The following is a 27103-nucleotide window of genomic DNA, read 5'->3' on the forward strand; positions in this document are numbered from 1 at the left end:
GAAATTATGGATTGTGCATGACAGTGTCTTGAGTGTAAAAATAAAATAAAAATTGCAGTTTGAAACTTGGACCTAAAGTATTGCAAATAAAAAAATTAAATACCAATGGTCTGTGTCCCCTCTGTATATGAGTCTGCTGCTGCATGTTAGAGAGGGGCGGGGAAGAGGGAGAATCAAGATTGGTTCCAGGTTTGCAGGTGCCACCGAGGCATCTTTTTCAACATTTCACAACTGAGCACACAGGCAAAGGGAATGTATATTAGTCAGAGAGATGGACTAGAACTGTAGAGACCTGAGTTCGGACCCATCTTCGGCCATAAAGCTCATTGCATGACCTGGACCAATCTCTCTCAGCCTAACCAGCTCATAAGAGCAGCATTTTCACAGTTCAAAACCACACTTTCACTAGCCAAAAGCACTTGATACAGGTAGGTAGCCATGTTGGTCTGCCGTAGTCGAAACAAAATAAAAATAATTCCTTCCAGTAGCACCTTAGAGACTAACTAAGTTTGTCATTGGTATGATATGAACTTTCGTGTGCATGCACACTTCTTCAGATACATTGAAACAGAAGTCACCAGACACTTCTATATAGTGAAAGCTGGAACCGAGCAATGGGAGCTCACCCGTCAACAGGGTCAAATTTCATGCATGAGCTTGGATGTCTCCCCACCCTTCATTAATGCAACACGTACAGTGGCCTGTATCAGGTTCACAAAGATTTCCAGCAAAGTGAAATGGTACCAAGTGGAACAGCTCAAACACTCTCATTTAATTGGCCTATAAGCATCCTGATTACTGTCTGAGATTCTTGTGGTGTAGCACTGTGATGTAGGGTGCTGAATTAGGACGTGGGAGACCAGAGTTCAAATCCCCACTTGGTCATAAAGTTCACTGGGTGACCTTGGGCCAGACACCATCTCAGCCTAACCTACCCCACAGGGTTGTTGTGATAGTAAACTGGAGAGGGGAAGAGCCATGTATGCTACATTGAGCTCCTTGGAGCAAAGGTGAGTTATAAAAGCCAATGAAATGATGTTGCAGGTGCTGCCAAATTTTGGTCGACAATGGGAGTAGCTAGCGGTACACATATTTACGCTATTTTAGCTATAAAGGTATTCAGCATATTTTTGCGAGGGGGAGCAGGAGTTCCATAACTCAGTGGCAGAACACATGCATTGCAGGTAAGTGGTTACATGCTCAATCTCCAGCATCCTGGAAAAATCATAGCAGTGTCTGAAATCATAGTCCAGATAACTCTGGACTACAATTCCCATTAGCCCCAACCAACAGGGTCAATAGTTAAGGAGGATGGAAGTTGTAGTCCAACAACATATGAACGCTAGGTTCATAGAATCCTAGAATTGTACAATTGGAAGGGACCCCAAATAGTCGTCCCCCCCCGCAGGAATTTCAACTAAAGCATCCATGACTGTTGTCCATTCAACCTCTGCTTAAAAATCTCAAATGAAGGAGTGTCCAGCACCTTCTGAAGGAGTCCGTTCCCCTGTTGAACAGCTTTTCTCATCAAAAAGTTCTTCCTGGCTGGTGGATTTAATACTGAACTAGATGGACCTCTGGTCTGAGTTGGTGCAATGTGTCTTCCTATCCTACTCCTATGACTACTAGAACAGTATGCGTGTAAGAAAATGGTGCATGACAATCGTGGTGCCAGTAATTCCTAAAACACATCCCTGACACCCTAACCTATACATTTATGCTTTATTTTTGTTGCTCTTTATTGCTTTTGATGCTTCATGGAAGAGAAACTGCTATGGCAAAGAAACAGAAAATCAAACCTGAGTCCTAGTGTGGTGTGGACAGTGGTGGAGGAAGGGGGGCAGGGGAGTGGTCCGCCTTGGCTGCCATCTCTGAGGGGGTGAGAAGAAGGCACCCCGTGGGAGGCTCACCCCACTGCCCCCGGCGCAGAGGCGCGAGCCACCGGCATCATGCCGCTGCAAGCAGAGGATCCTGCCGCCGTACGTATGGCACTTGAGCGGCGCCATCGGCAAACAGCCCGGCGGCACATGCACAGCGCTGCTATGTATTCCGCATGCGCGTGCACCGTATGTAGCAGCGCTGTGCATGAGCTGCACATATGGCGCGCACACCATCGGTCAGTTAGCCTTCCTTTGCCCCTGGGTGTGGGGGCTAATATGTTTGGTTTGGAAGTGGGGTGCTCAGGCTTAAAAATCCCCCTTGAACCATAAAGACCTGAATGATATTCTCCAAATCCTTCACCCTCAGCCCAGTGAGAATAAAATAAAGTTTTAGCATCCTCTTTGGAGATACCACAAGGGATCTCAATATTACAACGCTGAGTGCTTCCAGATGACTGGCTTAATGAGCATTCATCCTGACTCATTTGCAGGAGACTAGATGCTGTAGTGGCAAAAAGTGCTATTCCACGCTTCCCATTGCTTTATCCCATTTTTTGTTAGAAAGAGGGGTTTTGTTGCACAGTGCTTCCCAATCAAGTGAGTGCAGTTATTAGTTTACCATTATGTGACTGAAGCCCATTCGAAAATAAAAGCAGCCTGGACGTGGCCTTAAATACAGTTGTTCAGGCAGCTGGGTGGACAGTGAACCATAGAACAGGATTGCCATTGTGTGGTCACATCTGGTCAATGCACCCGTGCATTCCTTAATGGGACGTAGTTCCCACTTTAGCCAAGGAGGGGGAAATCAAGCCTTGGAGGATTTCTGGCATTGGTGGCTGCTGCCCACAAAACCTGCTGCAGCTGCAATGTCAAGAGCACGGCAAAAGAGCAGTCACAATGTTCTGATTTTCTCCCTGTAATGCACAAGCATTGCAATTTTACAAATAGTTGGCACTTAATTAAACTGAAAAGCATATTAACTTTGGTTCGCAAGTGGTCCCTGCTTCTCTGATGGGAGAAAAGTTACTGGTACATTCTTTCCCACCTGTTCTGGTTCTCTCCGTATCCTCCTCCTTTGCAACCAAGCAGGGAGCAGGGAAACATTGCCGTTTTGTCAAAGCATGTAGCCTACAGGATTGCAGCCTGATCTGGTCTTAAAGCCGCCACGCAGAACTGCTAGCAAGAGACTCCTTACATTAGAAAAGGTTATTTCCCCCACCCTGCTTGTTAATTTCTACATTTCTTTTCCAGGATATGGAATGAGATGGAGGGGTATTCAATGGACTAGGACAGGGGTCAGCAAACTTTTTCAGCAGGGGGCCACCCCGTGTCCCTCAGACCTTGTGGGGGGCCAGACTATTTTTTTTGGGGGGGGATGAACCAATTCCTTTGCCCCACAAATAACCCAGAGATGCATTTTAAATAAAAGGACACATTCCACTCATGTAAAAACATGCTGATTCTCAGACCGTCTGCGGGCTGGATTGAGAAGGCAATTGGGACGGATCCGGCCCCCGGGCCTTAGTCTGCCTACCCATGGACTAGGACCTTGGAAACCAGGGTTAAAATCAACCATGACACTCACTGGGCCACCTTGAGCCAGTCACGATCTCTGAGCCTAACCTACCACACAGGGTTGTCAATAGGATAATATGGGGGGAAAGCAGACCCACGAATGCCACATTGAGCTTCTTGGAGGAAAGGTGGATTGGATAAAAATATAATACAGTGGTACCTCAACATCCGAATGCCTCGACTTCCGAAGGTTTCGACTTACGAAGTCGGCAAACCCGGAAGTATTTTCGCCGCGCGATCTGCGCATATGCAGAAGCGCAAAATCGCGCTTTGCGCATGCACAAAATAGACACTTCGACATCCAAAGGTTTCGACTTACGAAGAGCGCTGTGGAACGGATAGCCTTCGTAAGTCGAGGTACCACTGTACTGATAAATAAGGAATAGTAATAATAATAAACAGTCTCTCTCCAGCCTGTTTGCTTCTGATTTTGAATTTTTTGGGGGGGGGGCAGGTTTGGAATCATGAAGAAATGCCTAACCTAAAAATCAAAGAAAAAAGAACATGGATTAAAATCAGGAAATTCAAGCCTACAAGTAATATGACATGCAGGTCATAAGCAAAGAATTCTGGGAACTATGCTTTGTTAAGAGTCTCTCAACAACTATCAGCACCTTTAACAAACTACAGTTCCCAGGATTCTTTGGGGGAAGCCGTGTCTCTTAAAGTGGTATAAGAGATGCATAAGTGTGGGTGATTCCCCCCCCCCCAATGGATGGGATTCTGAAATGGAAAAGAAGAAGAAGCCTTGCACACCTTTACACGTGCATCCTGCAAATCCCCAGAATTTAAGCAGCCCACGCCATAGCTGTGCTGACCTGCTGTGATGGGGCAAACTCTGCCATCCATGCAGACTTTGCAAGGTCAGGAGGCCCCTTTGGATCAAAGTTGCTAGGAATGCAAACAGCAGCTTCAGCTCAGCACTTGCAAACCACCAGTGAGCAGCCAGTGGCAGAGGCCCCAGGAGGTCAGCTGCAAGTCAATTCAGATTAACACTTACAAGCCAATCAGGACAAAAATAGAGTTAATCTACTGGTTTCAGCCTCTGAACAGGGTGAATCAGAGGTGATTTGGCTCTCAGTGCACATTGAGGAATATGAAGCGAATTAATGCAAATATTTAAGTCTTGCTTTATTGGATTTTACTTTCATTGTCAAGTCAGGGAGGGTGCTTCCAGAGGTGATGAGTGCTCAATAAAATAAAGTAAAATCCCAAATCACCACCAGTTTGTTAGGCCCCCAACCCAGTTTGAAAAAATGCAAAAATTATGACCTGCTTAGCCAAATGCAGACTACCAACTATGTGTCAGGTGCCAAGCCAGGAAGATTTGATCACAGGTCAAGTTCAAAAAAGGGGGTTCTATCTAAACGGGAGAAAAACAGGATGGTGGAGTAGATGGGCAATTGGCCTGATTCAGCAGGGCTTTTCTTCTGTTCTTAAGGATCCTTGTCTTGCTTCACATATACAACTATATGTTCAAAGGCCCTCCCTTGCTACAGATATTGGTGATTTGTGCATAGATAGCAAGGGAGGAGTGTGCAATAATAGGGTGGACTAATTAGCATGGTCCTGCTCCACACTCCAACATTGTTCAAAGAATTCCCAAGGAGGGCAAGCATCACCTCTCACATCCTACGAAGGCCACCTTTGCTGTGAAGCCATAAGTAGTCTCAGGAGTGCCAGCTTGGCCCTGAAACTGTGGGTGTCAAAGGCTGTGGGTGCCATGCAACGTGCATGATACTGGTGCCAAATTTAGTGGTTGCCCAGCCCCTTCATGGGGAATTTAGTAGGTGCTCTGGAACCCAGGGCCCCAAACAGCCGACACCTATGAGTAGCCTCCAGGATACACACTTTTTTATATATAAAGACTTTTTGCAGTTACAGTATAAGTGATGAGGAAATGCACCAAAAAGTATGTGATAAACCAGTGGTTGACGAGAAGGTGTATAATTCCCCTGCAAGCAAATCAGAGCAAATGCCCAATAACCAGAGGACATATTATAAATTCTGCACAATTTGTGCAAAGCAAATCAGGATGACTGCTCTGGAGAAGCTGTTATCCTTAACCTGTTTAGTCCTCATCCACAAATGAGACAAAGGAACATGCACTTGCTATTCGTCATCTATCGTTACCATTGCCACTACCCAGCCATTTGTGTCTCTGCTATTGTTGAAATTTATATTGCAAATCCTTTAGGGTCAGGGGGTTACCTTTTCTCCTAGCGTGTGCTTACCCATGTTGGAGGAAAACAAATACATTTCCTTCTCTTGAGTTTGTAGTTAATGTATGTGTTACTGTAAACCACACGAGGGCACTGTTTGTCTAGCAATCTGGCCAGCACTTGTTCGTAAGCCTCTTTGTCTATGTTAACTCCACCCCTATAAGCTGGGCCATTTTGTTTATCATTCTCCCCTAGCTTGTTGAGACAAGATGTCTTCTGTTTCTCACTCTCCTCACTATTCATCCTGTAGTTTCTTCATGAATAAAGCATTTGAACTCCAAGAACTGCAAGTGATTATTCCAGACTACGGTAATTCCATCAAGCTGCAAGGTCTGCTAACAATCAATGTCAGCAAATCTCTGAATTGCCTGGTTTGGAATACACATTTGGCATGTCCATCATAAAGTACACCCATATCCTGATTGTGCAATTTCAATTCATTCTCCATCTCAAATGTTAATCTGAACCAGAGAAGTGGGAGGCAACATCTCTGCTATAGGAGAGAGGTAGGGGAAATGGGAAGGAGGAAGAGACTTTCCCTCCCTCCCTGGTTTTAGGGGAGATCTCGTGATATAACTGGTGCTGCTGGTGGCAGTGGTGGGTGGGGGTGGCCCAACCATGAGACAAGGTGAAGCCTTGTGGACAGCAGAATCCCCAGGTGCAGCAAATCCTGATGTAGATATTTATTCCTCACTTGTTCCCGATGTAAATATCCACTCATTCCTTCTTCCCTGGTTTGGGTGTGTGTGTGTGTGCCTTTTGTGATATGCATTGGGCCGGCCCTGGAGGCTTCCACACTAATGGACTGGGCCTGGGTCAAAGGCACCTTTGCCTGGAAATGTGCTGATCCCCTGGGATGTTCTTCTAGAATGGGGCAATACTTTTTTCCAAGGAGGATTGGTGGCTTGGATTAGGGATGGGGCTGGAAATGGGAATGCCCAGCTCCAGCAAGAAGGGAGCAAGTAAATCACCTGAAATAAAGCGGAGTGATCTTGTGCAAGTGGAACTTCTGCCGAGAAGATTCCTCTAGCTGATTATCCCCCCCCCCTTTGAAGGGTCAACCCTCGGGAGAGCGTTTTTTGGAAGGTGCAGGTGGGAGGAGGTGAAGAGAGAGTTGTACAAACTGTTTTTGACTCATGCAACCATTGGACACAACTCAATAATAAAAGCATACATTTTATTCAGATGTTGCCACTGATAACAGATAGGCATCGAAAACAAAAGCAACAGTGCAAAAAAAGGCTCAGTACAATAAACAGCTATCATATCCATATTCCTTTCATTTTTCTGTCAAAAGAGCTGTGATACAATTCAGCTGGCTCAGATAGAAGGCAGGCATACCTTCCCAATGTGGACAGATGCAAGCCTTTAAGATACATTCCCCACAGCTGAGGATTAGGAATGGGAAAGCTTGTGTTTCGCATCCTGGAACTTTGATTTTCCCATGCTGGGATTTGTCATTGTTCAGCAAATACTTTGGTATTGACTTAATGCAACTAAACGGAAACTACTCTTACTATTACTGTAGAAGCAATATTAAACAGTGCTGTTGAGGAAGGGCCAAAGCTCAGTGGTAGAGCATCTGCTTTGCATGCAGAAGGGCCCAGGTTCAATCCCCAGCATCTGGAAGAAGCTCACTGTCTGAAACCCCAGAGAGCTGCTGCTAGTCAGTGTCGACGGTATTGAGCTATACTTGGTATAAGGCAGCTCCCCAAGTTCCAATGAAATGCTATTTTCTAGCAGAACAGCTAAAATGCATTGCAAGGCTATAATGGTTTCATGTGAATTGCACTGGTGAACCCAGTGCCTGGAAGCAGCTGCTATCTGTGATAGAAAATATGTTTGGAGATATATACTGTATGTGTGTGTATGTGTGGTGAAAGATAAAGGCAATGATATATTTGGCTGCACATTTGCTCTCTGCTTTCTCTTTCGTTAGCCATTTGTTGTTTCCCAAGCAGGACCCAGACACAAGACCCTAAGCATTTTAAAGCATTTCACACCAAGATGCAAATCAGTGGCTCTTGCTCCATCCCCACTGAGGATGCTAACTGAAAACTCTTGCTGTGAGGTGACAGCCTTGCCTGGGTCTGTCAGCCCTCAGTATTCAGAGCTCCACAAGGTCATCGCTAGTAACAACCTTGATGATGATGTGACCTGGCACGGCAACATCTTCGCGACTCCCTCTGCCCTGGAGTTGGAGCTTCTGAAGTCCTCTGGGGTCATCGGGTGATGTTGCGATCCGCACTTGTCCCAGGAACTTGTCGCAAAAGAGCTTGCTGTGCCAAACCTACAGAGATAGGAAGGAAATGAGAAATAATTGCTACTAGATGGGCTGGCATTTCCTCCCCATGCATCCCTCCCCCTTTCCCGCGACTGGAAAGGGCCAAAGGGTCATCTGTACAAGTCCTCAATCAGAAGAGCTCTCCTCTTTCAACCTCGCCTTGACCTCTGTGGGTTTTGTATATTACTGTTGTACAGATGGGAAAGATGTGCCCCAACACAGCTATGTGCTGCTGCTGCTGCTGCTGCTGCTGCTGCTGCTGCTGCTGCTGCTGCTACAGGCTGCAAGCATTTGAAACTGTTTAGAGGTTCCCTCCCTCAGCAAAGCAGTCTTCCCTCTTATATGACAGCTGCAGAGGATGCAATTAACAAAGACATGCAGATTGTGGAACTATGTGTGATGTGTTTTTCACCTCCCTGAAAGGCACCCCCAAATTCACAGAAGATATGCTTTCTGGAGAAACATTCTCACACCCCTGTTCTCTGTTCCACTCTAGCACCATTGCTGCTACTGGCATTGACTGTTACTGACAGATTTGCCCAAGTAAATAGGCAGGTTGAGTATATCCAACCACATGCATCCTTTGTTATCCTGGTTTCCTCTCACTTACCTTCTCTTCATATATAGACATACAGAGTATACAAGGCCCCATCTGCATTGGCATTCCGTTGGCTTTTTAAAATGCATGTGTTTTATACAGCCATTCTTATCACATGCAAATCTACTGCAGTTGTACCTTGGTTTTTGAACAGCTTAGTTCTCAAACATTTTGGCTCCCGAACGCTGCAAACCCAGAAGTGACTGTTCCAGTTTGCGAACTATTTTTGGAAGCCGAACATCCGACAGGGCTTCCATGGCTTCTGATTGGCTGCAGGAAGCTCCAATCACAAGCCACGGAAGCCCCGTCAGACGTTCAGCTTCCAAAAATAGTTCACAAAGGTACAGTACGACTTTAGTTTCATTGCTGTGTTGTTTTAATGGGATTGCTTTACTGCATATTTTAATTATGGATGTTTATAGCTTAAGGGGTGTGTGTGTGTGTGTGTGTTTAAAGCCTCCCTAAACAGGGCTGCCTTCAGATGTCTTCTAAAAATCTGGTACCTGTTTTTCTCTTTGACATTGGATGGGAGGGTGTTCCACAGGGCAGGCACCACTACCGAGAAGGCCCTCTGCCTGGTTCTCTGCAACTTCGCTTCTCGCAACGAGGGAACCGCCAGAAGGCCCTCGGAGCTGGACCTCAGTGTCCGGGCAGAATGATGGGGGTGGAGACGCTCCTTCAGGTATACTGGACCGAGGCCATTTAGGGCTTTAAAGGTCAACACCAACACTTTGAATTGTGCTCGGAAACGTACTTGGAGCCAATGTAGGTCTTTCAAGACTGTCGTTATGTGGGCTCGGTGGCCGCTCCCAGACACCAGTCTAGCTGCCGCATTCTGGATTAGTTGTAGTTTCCGGTTCACCTTCAAAGGTAGCCCCACATAGAGCGCATTGCAGTAGTCCAAGTGGGAGATAACTAGAGCATGCACCACTCTGGCGAGACAGTCTGCAGGCAGGTAGGGTCTCAGCCTGCGTACCAGATGGAGCTGATAGACAGCTGCCCTGGACACAGAATTGACCTGCACCTCCATGGACAGCTGTGAGTCCAGAATCACTCTCAGGCTGCACACCTGGTCCTTCAGGGGCACAGTTACCCCATTCAGGACCAGGGAGTCCTCCACACCTGCCCGCCTCCTTTCCCCCACAAACAGTACTTCTGTCTTGTCAGGATTCAACCTCAATCTGTTAGCCGCCATCCATCCTCCAACTGCCTCCAGGCACTCACACAGGACCTTCACCGCCTTCACTGGTTCTGATTTGAAAGAGAGGTATCGGTATCATCCGCATACTGATGAACACCCAGCCCAAACCCCCTGATAATCTCTCCCAGCGGCTGCATGTAGATGTTAAAAAGCATGGGGGAGAGGACAGAGCCCTGAGGCACCCCACAAGTGAGAGCCCAGGGGTCCGAACACTCATCCCCCCCCACCACTTTCTGAACACAGCCCAGGAGGAAGGAGCGGAACCACTGCATGACAGTGCCCCCAGCTCTCAACCCCTCTAGACGGTCCAGAAGGATGTTATGGTCGATGGTGTCAAAAGCCACTGAGAGATCCAGCAGAACTAGGAAACAACTCTCACCTTTGTCCCTAACCCGCCAGAGGTCATCAACCAGTCCGACCAAGGCAGTTTCAGTCCCATGATGAGGCCTGAATCCCGACTGGAAGGGGTCCAAATGGTCCGCTTCTTCCAGGAGTGCCTGGTGTTGTTCAGCAACCACTCGCTCAATCACTTTGGCCAAGAATGGAAGATTTGAGACTGGGCGATAGTTGGCCATATTGGCTGCATCTAAAGATGGTTTTTCAAGAAGCGGTTTGATAACCGCCTCTTTCAGCGGGTCTGGGAAGGCTCCCTCACAGAGAGAAGCATTCACCAACCCGCGAAGCCCATCGCCCAGCTGTTCCCAGCTAGCTTTTATAAGCCAGGATGGGCAAGGATCAAGGAGACAGGTGGTTGGTTTCACTCGTGCAAGCAGCCTGTCCACATCCTCGGAGGTAACAGATTGGAATCGATCCCACGCAACTGGACTAGACAGGACTCTAGCACTCTCCCGCCCCGGCCCTGCTCCCACGGTGGAGTCTACCTCTTCCTGAATCTGAGCGACTTTATCTGCAAAAAACTTTGCAAAATCATTGCAGGAGATCATGCGGCCCGTACTGGGCTCCGATGGAGCAGGTGGTTCCACTAAACTGCGAACCACCTGAAAAAGTCTCCTGCTGCTGTTTTCTGCAGGTGCAATAGAGTCTTCTTCGCCGTCGCTACGCTACCGCCACTTGGTAAGCTCGACCTTGAGCTCTAACCCGTGTCCGGTCAGCTTCAGAATGAGTTATCCGCCACCAGCGCTCTAGCCGTCTCAGCGATTGTTTCATTGCCCTCAGATCCGTGGAAAACCACGGGGCTGTCCGGGCTCCATGCAATCGGAGAGGGCGCTTCGGAGCCAAACAGTCAATAGCCCTGGTTAACTCTACATTCCAGCGGACCACCAGTTTAGAAATACTTTAAAATAAAATAACTAATGTATGCTACCTTGCTGTGGGTTCCATAGAAATTTAAGAAAACGAAAGAGAAGGAAAGAAACTGGTAGGAATGTAATAATATCTCTTACCTGGACAACAATCGGACTCTCAATATTCCTCTGGTAGAAAATGGCTTGTGTATTGAAAACAGCACCGAGGGTGCTCTTCTGCACGGGAGAACGAACTTTCTGATTCTCACACTTGATGATAATGTAGGGATTTGCTCCTGGGAAAAGACAGTGTTACTCCTCTTTCATCACCACCACCATTCATTTAATGCAATATAGCCACTTTGCCACTATACAAATTCAGCCATATACCAAAGAAACATAGGGACTAGCGTTCTAAACAGTTCTGCGAGCACAAAGATTTTTAGCTGCACAATGGAACTTTCCCACCCTCTTCTTTCCCTGTGCACCACCCTGCAACTCCTAAATCTGTTTCAGATTCACTTTCCTTCCATCATGACACTCAAGGTAGTATACTTTCCCAGCCAAGCAACATAGCTGCATCACATGGCCTAAGGCAATGCCCTGAGATGCATGGTACAAGAAGATGCAACTGGTGAAAAAACAGGCCAGCTAGGCAGCTCACTGGGGTGGGTATATCATTATTAATAACATTATATATTTATTTATATATCCCGCTGTTTTTCCCTGACAGGACTTAAGGCAGCTTTCATATAAAAATGAGAGCGGCTAAAAGCATGGGGGGGGGGGACACACCAATAATTAAGAAGTAATTAAACATTTATAGAAGTAAAACTAATATACATGTCTAAAGTCTATTAAAACCATGCAAATAAGAACAGCATGGCACCAGCCCTTTCATTAAAAGCAGCCAATTCCCAAAATCCTGTTGGAACAAGAAAATCTTCACTTGCAGAAGGACAACATTGAGGGAGCCAGTTTAGCTTCCCTAGGAAGAGAGCTGCAAAGTCTGGGAGCAGCCAGACATGAGGCCCTCTCCTATGTCCCCATCATTGAGCTATTTTAAAGGAAAATCAACAAAAACTACACGACCAACATGGCTTGTCATATGTCTGGATTTCCCCAGACATTTCCCCCTGATTCTCACCCCGACACTCCTTCCGCCTACAATATTCTGAATATGTCAAAACTAGGGCAAGTTCAAATGAGGGAATACAGACTTTCAGATGGTTTGGACTGAAGCAATGTAGGGCTTTACAGGAATATCACAACCATATTACTCCACTGCTGAAATAACTGCATGGGTTGCAAATTAGCTACTAGACTAAGTTCAAGGTGCTGGAATACAAAGCCTTATACAACTTGAGAACAGGACACAAAAAAGTCACCCTATCCCATACATTGTCAACTGATCATCTCACTGTCAATTGATCATCTCACATTGTCAGTTGATAATCTCAAGGGTACCCAGCAGATACCATCTTATCACAATATTGGAATTAGGTCTTTAATGTGGTGATACTCACACTTCTGCTAAATATTTGACAGGAGCTTGTTGAAGACTTTCCTCTTTCAACAAGACTTTTAGGTGGAACTAGTCTAACTGTATTGCACTGGATTTTGATTGTATACACATACATTGGTACCTCAGGTTATGAACACGATCTGTTCTGGGACGCAGTTCGTAACCCAAAATGGTTGTAAACCGAAGCGCCATTTTGCGCATGCGCAAACCATGCACACCGCTTCTGCACATGCGCAGACCGCGTGCATGGCGGAAATACTTCCGGGTTTGTGGAGTTCATAACCCGAGGTGTTCGTAACCCGAGGTGTTCGTAACTCGAGGTACGACTGTAATGGTTTTTGCTGTTTTTAATTGTATTTATTTATTTATTTGTTTTAAGGTGTTTTTTTTATATGTGCAATTCTTTTAACTGGTGTGTGTGTGTGTGTGTGTTTACATATGCATAAATCGCTCTGAGGTGCCTCATAAGGAGCAATTCATGAATGATATGAATAAATAATAAGGTACTCAACAGAAATTATAGGAAGCTTACCATTCCTAGTCCACAGGAACAGATGAAAGGAGCCTCATACACCATTAAAAAGCAGAGGTTCATTTTGTTAAGTCAGGAGCCATGTGACCTTTAGCCCACAAGAAGGGCACTTATTACAGATGCATCAACTAACCTTGGACAATGTCTTTAAATGCTGCCACCACAAGAGGGCTTTTCAATGACAGCCAGACATAAGCATCTCCTTGTCCTGCTCATTTTCCTCTTGAACAAACACTTTGAACAGCCTCACACAAGAAGAGAGGGAAATAAAACCCTCACCGAGCTGGCCACTGGGGTGTCTTGCCTTATTGCTCAGTACGGATTAGATTAGAGGATGTTATGGCTCATTGGGTCTGAAGTGGATTTTTAAAATTTTACAACCTGGAAGCGGCAAGGAGTGGGTAGAACTCTTGTTACGGGGGATTTATAAGAGCTCTGGCCAAACACTGCTGTCCTTTGACAGATGAGCCTTCATTTAAAATGCTGCATGAAATCACACTCTTTCCGAGCACATGGACATGATGGGAATGAGCTTCTGCTGGCATCATGTGGAAAAAGAAGGAGAAGGGTTGGCATTTTCAGCAAAACGAGTTTGGGTTCCTGGTGTGTGTGAGAGGGAGACAGAGAGAGAATGCAAGGCCTCGAACTCACAGCTGCCCATCATTAAGAGCCAGTGTGGTGCAGCAGTTTAAGTGTTGGACTAGGACCTGGGAGAGACCAGGGTTCAAATCCCCACTCAGCCATGACACACATTGGATGACCTGGGGGCCTGGAGTTGTGGTATGTTAGGCTGAGAGGCAAGATCACCCAGTGAGCTTCATGGCTGAGAGGGGATTTGAACCCTGGTCACCCAAGTCTTAGCCTGATGCTCACACAACACTGTCTCTCATGTCATGGCTCTCAACCTGCCCATATATTATGATCAACAACAGAAGCCCTCATTGTTTGTAGGCTAACAGGGGAGATGGTCTTTTCTGTGGTGGCCCTGTGGATGTCAAACTCCTTACTAAGTGAATAAGAAGGCTCTCACACTCCAGTGTTTCCACATTCAGGTACACAGAGGACTAGCTGCACGGCTAATCCAGAAAGGGAGAAATCACAGTAATCAGAGAAAATGGTGGTGAGATACCAGCAGCAGTGAGGGAGGAGGAACAGTGATGCTGAAAAAGGTAGATATTCACACAATGGAGAGAAATTTCTCTCATGGCTGAATTTCTTGGACCTGAAAGTCAACACTGGCAAATTATTCAGAATAGCCCTGCTAGGCACTGAAGGCCATTTTGCTGTTCACTGACTACAAGTACTAGATGTAAATCTAAGTAATAGGCTTTTAAATACCCCTGTGCTCCACGAGGCTTGGTGCTTGCAAATCCCATAACCAGCACTTGGCAGCCAGAGGTGTTTGTTTTATTGATCTGTCAGCACCGTAGTAGGAGCTGAGAAATAATCAGTCCTCTCAATTCTTTTGCCTCTGTCAAACACACACACACACACACACACACACACACACACACACACACACACCTACCTTTGAGAAATGTCAAAAGAAAAATGTTTCATGTGTATGTTGGGGGGCAGGGGAGGAAGGCTCTAAAAATAATGATTTAACAGCCTGAGCTGAGAAAATTCCACTGCTTTTTAAGACTCTCTTTTGCTTTTCTCTTTATATATCGACCCTTTTGGTTCTCTGTTCTGCTAGGGCTTAGGCAAACACATGAAGCCATTGCAAAGGTTGCAAAATTTATCAAATGCCAAAAAGTGTCAAAATCTGGTACTGCCATTGAGCTTGAGGCCCCAGGCCAGATGACCTTCCTCCTGCCACTTCTGATTGGCCTTGCTCAGATATATACATGCATACATAACATCTGGATGCTATGCTGAATGCCATTTATGCTTAAACTCTTTCAGAGCATTTGCAGAACACTGACTACTGGTATTTGTCAAGGGAAACTGCCAAGGAGTCTCTGGCTATTGAAATTGTTCCAAGGCTGTCAAAGAAGGTTGGCATACGGGTTGAAAGGCATTAGGTGCAACAGCAACTGAATTACATGACGTAGATTTCCTCCCCGCTCCTTTTGAACAAATTATGTTATCAATTGGTGGATTTTAAGAAATTCGAAATAAGGTGATGTAAGACACATGGCCAATTATTGATTACTCTCATTTATCATTCATCCAGTATGAAATTACATAAAATGTTAGTAGAGATGTGTCTGTGTGGGACATTTCCAAAACTCAACAAAAGCTATTTTGAATATGCATTCTTCACATATTATCCCACCTCTATGGCTTTTAGCGGTCAGTCTTTAAATCAGGCTAGCAAGCAACCCAAGCAACAAATGGCTGGAAAAGAAACATAGGTTCCAGCGGTTCTCTAGCATCAAATGTCCAAAGACAAAGTGCAGTTAACAAATAGGCAGCAGAGGGCGCTGCTTGACTTTCAAGTGAGTATCTTCCTTTCACGTACACCAGTGTTTCTCAACCAGTGTGCCTCCAGATGTTTTGGGACTACAACTCCCATCATTCCTGACCACTGGTCTTGCTTGCTAGGGATGATGGGAGTTGTAGTCCCAAAACATCTGGAGGCACACTGGTTGAGAAACACTGACGTACACTAAGTTTAAAAGGAGCCTGAGAAATTAATCAAGACTGGGTTCAGACAGACGGCTTGTCCACACTTCCACTTGTCTCATGCTTTTAGTTTGTCCCATGCTTTCTAGGCATGTGTTACTATTATTATTTGCAGTCGGCTGTTGCCTCTTCAATGCTCTAGTCTATTCAGCACAGACTGCCCTCTGCCACCCCCATCTAACCAAACAGCTAACATGAAAGGAGAAGAAGTGCGTGTTAGGCTTTGGACAGTTCCAAAGCACACAATCATCTCATTTCATGGAAACCACGGGGGAGTGAATCCAAGTAAGTAGCTAGAATAAATTGCAAAAGACCTCCATTCTGCCACTTACTCCTGGAAAACTGTGTTTTAAGTGCTGAATCAGAACCTGGGGTGCCAACTTGAATGAAATATTGAGCCGGGGGGGGGGGGAGAGCAGGTAAGCCCTGCCTTGCATAATCAATCACAAGATGTGGCGTGTGTGTGTGTGCGCGCACACACACACCATTTGAATGGCAATGCCTATCAGCTTTGGGAGGGCCAAGCCCCCTCATATATTTTATTGGCTCCTATGATCAGAACAAATGGGTTTTCTGGAGGAAAGTGGCAGGGCAAAGGAAAAAAAACGCTTGGACACATGCATTCTAGGCATGGGACAAGTGGTAGTTGTGGGCGAGCCCAGAATCACCTTGAAACCAACCTTCCATTGCCCAGAGCTAAGTATGGACCATGGATGGACAGGGCTTTTCTTCAGATGGAAGTCACCAGAACTCAGTTCCAGCACCTTCATTATAAGAGGACAAGGGAGGTGTTCATGGTGAGTTCCAGCACCTCTTTTTCTAGAAAAATAGCACTGTGAATGGGTCCGTGCCTTACAAAGTGGAATCCCAGTCCACCTGAAACTGCAATTCTAGGTCAGGTTTAGATATCTAAAGTTCAGACTGCAACATCTGACTATTAGCTTCACTCCAGGGTTTTTAATACGTTTCATTTCTGTGTTATTCACTAAGTCGACAGGAATGATTTCCCTAAGAACATGCTGTACAGCTCTCTTAAATCTTAGTTCCCCTTCTTAATCTTAAGCTCACCTGCTAGTTTTATCTGACAGCACAGTGTTTCCGTAGATTAAGGGAAATTGAATTTTAATGTTCAGGTCATCTGAATAATTTACTAACTCAGTACAAGAATCACTGAGACTTTTGGATTAACCCTTTGCACTTACCGATATACGGGTCTTGACTTCTGAGACCTGCCACAGAGTGGACTTTAACTTGGGACACCCTCCGAACAAAGCCACGTAGGACGTCCAGGCAGGCTATCTTGGGCTTATGCAATGTAAGCTCTCTGGAACATCAAGACAAAATGTATCAGGTAGGTAGGAATGACTGATATGGAATATTGAACTTTTGCCTCCCTTAGTAGAACCAGATACATTGATGCTTATGGACAAATAATGCAGTGTTGTGGGTGATTAAATTCAAAGTATTACAAGTGGGGAGAAAAGTTCTTCATTGGGGACGACACCCATATTTGAGCATGGTTTTTTGCTCCAAGGTGTCAGGATGACTTTTATTGGCGCAATATTTAAAATACATTTGCAAACATTGTAGGTTTGGCACTTTGTTTCCTTGAGAAGGAAGTGGGGCAAGACCAGCAGTAGGCATTTCAGGTATTGCATGCCACAAAATAAGAAAGGTGTGCTGTGGAGTCCTGCCCACCCCTGTCAATCTGATGTTTAACTCCGCCCTCCCAAAATATTTTTCTTGATTTTGCAGTAATATACTTTAGTGAGCACATTAAAATTTATAGAATGAGAAAATGTGGACATCCGTCCTCCTTGCCTCCTCTTGGCAGAAGCCAGGTAAGTATTAACCTTTTTAAATATTCTATTATATGATCTTCATGTTTGTTTACTGTCAATTTCTGTCATTCCTTCAACAGGGTTCTTGCATATCATATCATCATAGTTTCCATGAGCAAAAGGAGACAGGACACACATGGGCATAGTTCTAACAAAGTCAGGAAGTCCAGATCTGTACTGATGCAACCAATATGGTGTTCTCCATTCATGTGTAATAATGGCCACCAACCAGGCAGAGAAAATGTCTGGTTTCCAACCCACCCTGTACTGCTACGTTGTGAGTGATTTTCCCTGGAAGTGCTAACCACCTATAAGGTGCTACCCACCTAATTTATATGACTGCAAGCCGTTTTACATTGTCTCATAATTCGACTCTAAAGCTGTAACCTATCTGTGGACCTTAGAGTGAAGGGTTGTTAATAATAATAATAATAGTGTAATAGTAATAGTAAGAATCTCCATTCTTATAATTTGAATCCTACCCTCTGTAGCAGCAGAATACAAGCTTCCTCAATCTTCCATGCCACAGCCCTTCTGATGTTTGAAGATGGCTATCATAACACCTCGCTGGTCTCATCCAAACTAGGGCTTGTCTAACGACTTTCCCCAGGGGAAACCTGGTATTTACCATTGAATCAGAGCAAACATCAATGGGGTTTTCTGTGATTTGATGTTTGCTGTGATTTAGTGCTAAAGAACAGGTTTTCCTGAGAAAGTGGCAGGGCAAACAGAAAAAACCTCAGACTCATGCTTTCTTACGCATAGGACAAGCAAAAGTGTGGACGAGCCTCAATTTTCTCCAGAGTAAGCATTCCCAACTCCCAAAGCTTGATTTCCAGGTGCTTGGTCATCTTCGACACCCTCCTCTGCACACGTTCCAGCTTGTCAAAATTCTTCTTATGTTGTCATGCCCAGAACTTCAGGTGTGGTCTGACCAAGGCAGAATAGAACTGTACTGCTCCTTTCCTTGACACTATACTAGTGTTGATGCAGTCTAGAATAACATTAACTCATTTTTTGCTGCTGTATCATACTGTTTACCCATCTGAAGCTACTAAGACCCCCAAATCCTTTTCATGTGTTCTGCTGTCAAGCCAGGTGCCCCCCTCCCAGCCTGTATTTGTGCATCCTAGTATTCCTGCCTACATGTAGAACCTTGCATTTGCATCTACTGAAATGGGACTTTAAAAAATGGTTTTGGCCCAGTTCTTCAATATGTTTAAACCACCCTGAATCCCGATCCCTCAATTCCTTCAAATTGTTTGTAAAGATGTTGAACACCAGGCCCCCAGAACCCCACTTGCCACACACACACACACCCCGGATGAACCTTTGGTCCCAGCTGTCCTGATTTTGCAGAGCACCTAAATGCGAGCAGCTGCTCACGTGCAGGTGTTATTTTTAGCCCTAAGAGGATTTTTAGTCCTCTTAGCCAGGCACCCCACAAGTTAAGGGCCTTGAGGACCCTGAAGCTGTTCCAGATGATCCCCTTGAGGGGCCATCCAAGTTGAGGCTTGCTGAAGAGTCTCTCAAGTTGTCAGAGGAGGACGCAGAGCCACCCACATCCTCAAGAATGTTGGTGTCAGAAAGTTTCAAGTCCAGCCTGAAGAGCAATGGCATTAACATGTGTCTACGACCCCAGAGCCATCATGCTAGTCATGAGTGAGCAATCACTGGAGCTCTTTCACTAACAGCAGTAGTGATTAGGACGTGGTCTAAAAAGACAGCATATATAAAGCTACCCTCTTGAGCCCTCCACTTGCTGGAAATAACATGGGGCTCTGGCTCCCAATTCCCTTGCTGAATTTCCTGCAATATTCACTGTGTGCCTCACATTTGGACCTAGAATGATTTTCTGTGATTGAGCTTGGCTTGTTTGGACTGTGTTGCTCCTGCAAAACTGCCTTGAGTGCTTTGATGAGAGAGGCTCATGCCTCCTGGGTCTGGGACGCTAAGCTCCTAAGGGCACCCCCGGAGCATGACCACAGATGAGCATACAGAAACATGTGCCTATTACAGGGAGTTGCAGTCAATACAGAAATACCCCAGGAGTAACCTGTGAAGAAGGTTTTGCTGTCATGATGAAGTCCAACATGAAGCTACCCTATTTAAAACAGTGAAAACAAATGAAGGCACAAGCACATTTCTTCTGTGAGGTATAAAGAAGAAATGCCTCTCCCTTTTGTGGTCCCATGACAAAAAGATAGTAAGACCCAATTTAAACTCTGCTGTAGGAAATAGCACACACCCCATGCCTCATTAAAACTAGGTGCTCAGCTACTAAGCATGTTTCATTAGCATGTCAGCATAGCATGCTACAGATTCTGCAACATTTCTTTTTTTTCTTCTCTTTTTGAATTTTTAATGCAATATTCTGATTGCAAGAACAACCTGGATGTGTGCAACACTGCATAGGTATCTTCCTCTTGAGCACTTTGCATTTAAGCCAATTCTTTAGAAGCTGGGAACACAAAGACCATGTGATATATATGTTCAGAATATCTTCTAGGCACAGCCCATTAGAATCGAATGGGACCTCACTGAAGACACACCAATGTCCTGATATTGGGGAAAAGGAGGCATTTTCCAGCTCGGCAAGAGATATATAAAATCTGTCATGTTCCACTGTTCAACCTAATTTGTATCTGTACACCAGGAAAGCCAATGAAAACATAAATGCACAGAAAGGAAGAATACTTTATTCTAATTGACACTTATATAAAGGAAAAAGAATGATAAACAGGAGTGATGTAGTATCAATCTGAAGTGGAGTGCATGTTTTGTGTACACTCCCTTCCTCCCCTCTCAAACACCAGTAGAAAGGCAATTTTGCATCCTTTTGTGAATGGGTGCAGAGCTATTTGCTACTGTGTGAAAGCTGGGGGTGAGAAGAACACATCTCCATCCCCAAGGCAGCTTCACATCAAAGAATGCCCCTTGGGAGATACTGTAATCGAGAGAAATGAGAGTGGTTGTAAACAGGCATGGGGCAAATGCACAAAGGTTGCATGCAATGTAATCCCTGAAACAACCGTGAATTTCACCCTTGCAAGAAATGGGTGCACCCCTTTTTGAAGTCATCATGTCAGTGCTCCCCACTGAAGTGTGCTGTACATCTGTCTCGCTCATCATCACTCTTTGGATCTTTCGTTTCCTTGGTCTAAGACAGATGTTTGTCTCATTCATGCAAGCCGGGGAGAAATGGGAAGGGAAAATTTCCATCTTCAAGTAGTCGTAGTACCTGAGCTCCGATGGCACATCTGTGAACAGCCTCAGAATGAATTCAGCTTCAATATCAGGTCTGAAGGTGGTTGGGACCAGGACATACCGGCCTTGCTTGAGGCACACCTTCGAAAATACCATGCGGTTGTCAATGTACATGGAAGTTGCCATCTTCTCTTGCACTGTTATTGTATGCATTCGATACTCTCTGTTGGCCTCAACCTAGGGTTAGAAAGCAGATTGGGTTGCATAGCATGAGAGTGAGGTAGATGTTGTGCCTTCAAACAGGAATAAGACAAAGATAGATTTGAATGCTTTAGAGCAGAGTGGGGAGCAGAGGTGTTTTTTGTGTGTTTTCACTAGCTCTGACAACTAAAGCCTGGTGCAAAAGTCGCACTATTTGAATTGAAGAACTGAGTGTCTCAAAGTGCACTAAGGATTTCGTTTTCAGTATCAGAACTGAACTGAGCTCACAGCCACATTGTGAAAAAGCCTGCAACATGGAACAGGTCACCTTGCGAGTAGGAAACCCGTGCCAATCTACTATAAATCACTCATAGATGTACCAGTAGATCCTGACCTACCTTCTGCCTATGTCTACCTCTGCTTTGCTGGGAGTGATGCAACAATTCTTGAAATAAGATAGCTGAACCAGCATGTGTACAAGTATGTGTGTGACACTGATTCCTTCTGTTTTAGTAACTACTTACTGGTAAAGTAGAGTACCTCCCTTCAGGCCTTCCTGCTTCTTCTCCAGTAGCAGGTTGTGTGTGTTTGGCCTGATCCAGCAGGCTTTTCTCATGTTCTTCTGCTCTTACCAAACTCCAACAGCTTTGGCATGCAGCATGGACACCTACCTTGAAGATTTCAAAGCCAATAACCAAGTTGTCCCCTCTCCCTTCTCTTTTGTAAATGCGCTGGTCCTTCTGCTGCAGGCAGATCATCACTTTGTCCTGCGACTTCTTGACATCAAAGACATACTGAAAGGGAAGGAAGAGGAGCACAGGGTGAGGGGAGGGCTGTGGCTCAGTAACTGAGCACCCGCTGCTGTAAACAATGCCTGTGGCTGAGTTGATAACAATGGATTATCACAGGATTGGGGTGCTGTCCATTCCAAAGTCCTATGCACGGCAGTCACTCCACAAACAAATGAACACTATGGGAATTATCATGCTCACAAGACCAGTCATATCCTCCTGGGTTAAATCCAGAGCTCCCTTTTAGTCCTGTACATCCCCCCTCCCCCCCAAACTGCATTGGGTAGGGATAAGAATTGTGCCCATATGCCCTGTCCTTCACCTTCACATGTTCAAGGGGCAAACACCAGTGATCTCTGCCCTCAGTTTTTGCAGGATATAGGCTGCATGTAGGGAGCAGACTTGACCTTTACAAAAACATTCCGAATGCCTCAAATATAGAACAGAACAGATTAGAATAGAATAGAATGATGAAGATCTTGAAAATGATGATGATATGGAAATGGAACAAACTAGATTTATGGTTAAAAAGGTAAAGGGACCCCTGACCATTAGGTCCAGTCGTGACCGACTCTGGGGTTGCGCGCTCATCTCGCATTATTGGCCGAGGGAGCCGGCGTATAGCTTCCAGGTCATGTGGCCAGCGTGACAAAGCCGCTTCTGGCAAACCAGAGCAGCACATGGAAACGCCATTTACCTTCCCGCTGTAGCGGTTCCTATTTATCTACTTGCATTTTGACGTGCTTTCGAACTGCTAGGTTGGCAGGAGCTGGGACCTAGCAACGGGAGCTCACCCCGTCACAGGGATTCGAACCGCCAACCTTCTGATCAGCAAGCCCTAGGCTCAGTGGTTTAACCACAGCGCCACCTGGGTCCCTAGATTTATGGTTAACCACAGGATAAAGCGATCTAAATCAGAATTAGACTAGTACAGAGGTTTTCAACCTTTTTGAGTGCACGGCTCCCTTGACCAACTACATTCTTTCTGCTGCACCTCTGTGGGGCTCAGGAGCCCAGTCATGTCACCTCTTTTCTGCAGAGCTGGCAGCCTCTCACCCCTTTTTAAACACCCTCCCCCTGGGGGAGTGTTCCCTCAGCATCCTCTCCTCTGCTGCCACCCCTGGGTCTCTGAGCTGCCCCTCCTGCCCCAAAGAGAGGTGCCTCCTCATGCTGCCTCACAGGGGCCAGGGCAGAGGATACCCCCAGCCTTAGTGGACCAATGGAAACTGGCCAAAGGTGAACATGAGGTCAGCACCTTAACTTGGGAGGCAGCAGTGGCAGCAGCAGGGCAGCTGCAAACAGATGTGCAAACCTTTCGGAGACAGAGACACAAGAGGGCATTAGAGGAGAGAGGGAAAGAAAGAGGGACAGAAGCCAGTGTTACCTGCAGCACCACAGACCCCCATTCAAGGCCCCCCAGAGTGCCACAGCACGCTTGTTGTAAACCACTGGACTAGTACTTCCACCCAGTACTGTACCACCTGCTGGAAAACTGGCTGTGATGCAAAAACATAACCCAGGAAAACAGTTTTGGGAGCAGTATCTTCTTCCTGCCCCTAAATCTCAAGTTGAAAGGCAAGGAAGGAAAAGTGTCAGCTCAGCTTTGCTTTGCTGTGTAGTTATTTCCATATAAGTTTAACACTGGTGAAGGGGGGGGGGGGAAGCAAGTATAACTGAGCTCCAACCTGTGGGTTTTGTAAGAAGGTGACTTTGTTATTTAAGCACCCCCCAGCGCGGTTTAACATTGGGTCTGGATCCTTTTTCCACTCTCCACGAATCATTTTCTTTTCCCAGGTCTTATGTATACTAAAAAGGGATGTGTTCACAATCCGGCAGACGTCAACATCGGTGAAGTTTTTGCACCAGTCTTCAAACGACATCCTAACTCAGAGAGTAGAAAAAAAATACAGTTGAATTTGCTGTGGACAGATAAAACATGTGTTTTGGGGCACTGTGCTCTTGCACAGGTCACATGACTTGCATGGGAGTGCAGCCCAGAAGACGAACATCCCAGTTTTGTGCTGGGACATTCTGGAAGGCATGGTGGCACCATTCACATAACGAAACTACAACTGAAATATCCATGTTTTCAAAAGTAGGGGTCCGCAGTACTTAGCGAACTGGGAGCCACTGGCACAGTCACAGGATTGTGGTAATAGGACATGGGCAAGGAAGGGATTTGGCATGCACAAAACACACACACACACACACACACACACACACACACACACACACACACTGTGGTGCACTCCAAATCCCCACCCCTGCATCACCCCATGGCTTTCCAGAAAAAGAAAAGAAACAAGTGAAAAATGTGGGATGTTCAATGATCAGGACATCTCATTTAATCAATAGATTTAAAAACAGAACAATTATTATTTAGGTAATTTAGCTTGCTTGAGGCTGCTTATACTGTAAATATAAGTATTTTGTCTGCATTTACTTTACTACTGTTGCTGTTGAGAATGAGGACTAAGACTACCAACAAGTAAATCATATTTTAAACTTACTTCTCAGTCTGTTGTCTTATTTTCTGTTAAGTGGAGTAAGAAATGTGGGGGGCAACTTACTTTGCAGCTGGACTTAATTAAAAGAAGGCACAGCCTATTCCTATATGTTCTCCATTTTTCTGCTAAGGATAGGACTTTAAACTCTGTGCAGTATATGTTCATCCCACGAATGTGGGTGTCTGGAGGGGTAAATTGCAATTAATATATCCTCTCTTACATTTAAAAACCCATCTAAGCTCAACCATGATGTGGAAATTAACAGGGAAGTGTTGGGGAAGTGGAATAATCTGCCAAGTAAATGCAGCCATAGAGATAGAAGTTGTTTGCTAGAGAGACAGAATGGCAGAAAGGTGCTTGGCTAGGCTAGACAGGAGAATACTGCAGAGGTGAGAGGAGAGAAAAAGAGGGATATCTTCAAGGAGTGGGTTGGATAGCAGAGCTAGAGGGTAGAGAGATGGGCAGAAGTCAGGACTAGCATCAAAGCTTGGCATGGCTGAGCATACGCCAAGGGCTCCCAACCATTCAGAGGACCCTCCTAAAAGAGCCACCAGGACCCACTGCAGTAAGTGGACTCACTGATGAGCAGTGTCTTGCCAAGGCCCTCCAAAACCTGGAGCTAAGGCTGGAGGAAAGGGAAAGTGGTGGTGCTGGAGGCTGGAGCAGTGCCTCCACCCTAATTTCCCTCTTCCTGCCTATGAAATATTATGGGCCTTTCAGTTGTCTTGACATATAAATGGAAGGAAACAAGCAGTGCTGCCTTAATGAGACCACTTCCATTGCTCACCAGAACTCTCCATCGTCTTCAATAGTAAGTCTTAATTTCTTCCGTTCTGCTTGGCTCACGCTTTTCCACTCCTCTGATCTGAAGGGGATGAAAAATGTTAACTCAAATAACTATTTCATTTGTATAAACATATATTTAAAGGGAAGAGCCATAAGCTGAGTGGTAGAGTATCTGCTTAGCATGAAGAAGGACTTAAGTTTAGTTTAGTCCCCAGCAACTCCAGGCAGGGCTTATCAGGTTCACTGTTAGGTCCATTGGTCGATTTTCAGGGACTGCATGTAAAATTGTTTCTTAAAAAATGAGGTAGAATGAGATAGTGGTTAAAGTGCCTGAATAGGACCTGGAAGACCAAGTCCTCCCTCAGCCATAAAGCTCACTGGGTGTGAAGATAAAATAGGAAGGGCGAGAATCATGTACGAATGAGTGAATGAATGAATTTTGGGTTGACTTCCCTGGAAAAAAACCCTCTTTACTGCTGAATCAAAGCAAACATCAATCTACAGACAATCTGATTGATGTTTGCTCTGATTCAGCAGTAAAGAGTAGGTTTCCCAGGAGAAAAGTGGCAGGACGAAAGTGTGGAAGAGCCCTCTGTGTCTGTGTTTGCATGTGTATACAACATTTTGGGCACAAGTGGGGGATCCCATGATGGTCCTCCCTACAAAACAAGAACAAGCATATCAGGGAGAAGACTATTTTACACCCATTTTCCTGGGTGCCCTAGTTTTCTATCTCCAGGCTGATGATGATGATGATGATGATGATGATGTAGATATACATGGGCAAATCTATACATTTTCAGTCTGTGTCCCTTACAAATTATTTCCTTCTGCTTCTGCATTAACATGATTTAGAAAACAAGACAAAACCCACTGGTCCCACTAGCTAGGGATGATGGGAGTTCTAATACAAAAACAGCTGGAGACCCAAGTTTGGGAATCCCCGCTCTAAATGTAGCCACCACCACCATGTTGCCTCTGTCTTCATGTGTCCCTTGGAAATGTTTCCACACTTGAGAGTGTGTTTCTTTTAGCCTCTGCACCTCTTTCAAAAAGTGACAAGCGCATCCTAAATATCAAAGCATGCATTGCTTACGCATCACTCCATGGACCGTTCCACTCGCTCTTTCCCCAGGGGTTCCTCAACCTGATCATGAAGAGTTTCTTAGTCTTTTCCCATGGCAGGCGCTTCTCTCCCAGGGGCATCATCAGGATTTCTGTCACCGAGTAGGCATGGCCTTTGACCAAACCCATTTCAGTCTGTCCCTCAAATTCATTAGAAGACAAAGGCTGTGGAGTAAGAAAAACATGAGTTAATGCAGGGATTTCAAAAGTCTTTGAGGAACACAGAATCTAGCATTTCCTTCTTCTTAAGTAATCCTCTCGGTCCTTTAATCAGTCCTGCCCCCCCGCCCCCCCGATCCCAGTATTGTTCTGACTTTAACACAAGGTCCCATGATTCTCTAAAGCAAGGGTGGTGAACCTCTGACTCACAGGCCAATTTGGCTCCCAATGCCCACCTGCCCCAAATCTGACTTCATAGGTGGCATCAAGGGTGGGGCAGGTGGAGACAGCTGGATCAACTGCTTGACCAAGCTTCCCAAAAGGAACTTTATCACAGAGCCCACCACTACAGAAAACTGGCTGGAGGTCACTGCTGATTAGCACTGACTTTGAGCCTGCTCTCACCCCTTCCCAAAACATATCTGCTTTTTTGGGGGGGGGGGATGTTCTGACATGTCGTATATTGCCTCTCTAGCACGGTATAACCTTGGATAGTTTGGAATTGTTGTTCATTGAGATTCATTGCCAGGATTTGCACACCCCAGCTTTGGAGAGCATTACTTGTCTACTGAATTTCCTGACCACGCACCTCTGCTTCTAGGCTTCTTTCCTCTTACTTACTTGTCCATGTCCCGAACTGTCTGTTCCTATACACACTGCTGCCACCTCTAATAATGGCAACTAAAGCAAAACATTCTGAAGCTGGGGGTGGGGTGGGTGAGTGAGGGAATAACAATAAAAACACAAATCAGTTGAATGGTTTTCTAATAGTCACGATCAGTGTTAACTAATGC

General features: G+C 45.4%; 1 protein-coding gene across 1 annotated transcript in view; it reads right to left on the minus strand.

The window, feature by feature from the left end:
• Positions 1–6840: 6840 nt before the first annotated feature.
• Positions 6841–27103, minus strand: part of CAPN6 (calpain 6) — a 59663-nt gene continuing 39400 nt past the window's right edge. The window contains exons 7-14 of the mRNA XM_035113581.3: positions 26122–26315; positions 25027–25104; positions 23418–23613; positions 21613–21735; positions 20775–20977; positions 16895–17016; positions 11164–11300; positions 6841–7967 (exon numbers count right to left, since the gene is read on the minus strand). Of these exons, the coding sequence (XP_034969472.1) occupies positions 7785–7967; positions 11164–11300; positions 16895–17016; positions 20775–20977; positions 21613–21735; positions 23418–23613; positions 25027–25104; positions 26122–26315 (1236 nt within the window). The 3' untranslated portion in view covers positions 6841–7784. The remainder of the gene's footprint in view (positions 7968–11163; positions 11301–16894; positions 17017–20774; positions 20978–21612; positions 21736–23417; positions 23614–25026; positions 25105–26121; positions 26316–27103) is intronic.

This window comes from Zootoca vivipara, chromosome Z2 (assembly GCF_965207765.1).
Source record: "Zootoca vivipara chromosome Z2, rZooViv2.hap1.1, whole genome shotgun sequence".
Lineage (NCBI taxonomy): Eukaryota > Metazoa > Chordata > Lepidosauria > Squamata > Lacertidae > Zootoca > Zootoca vivipara.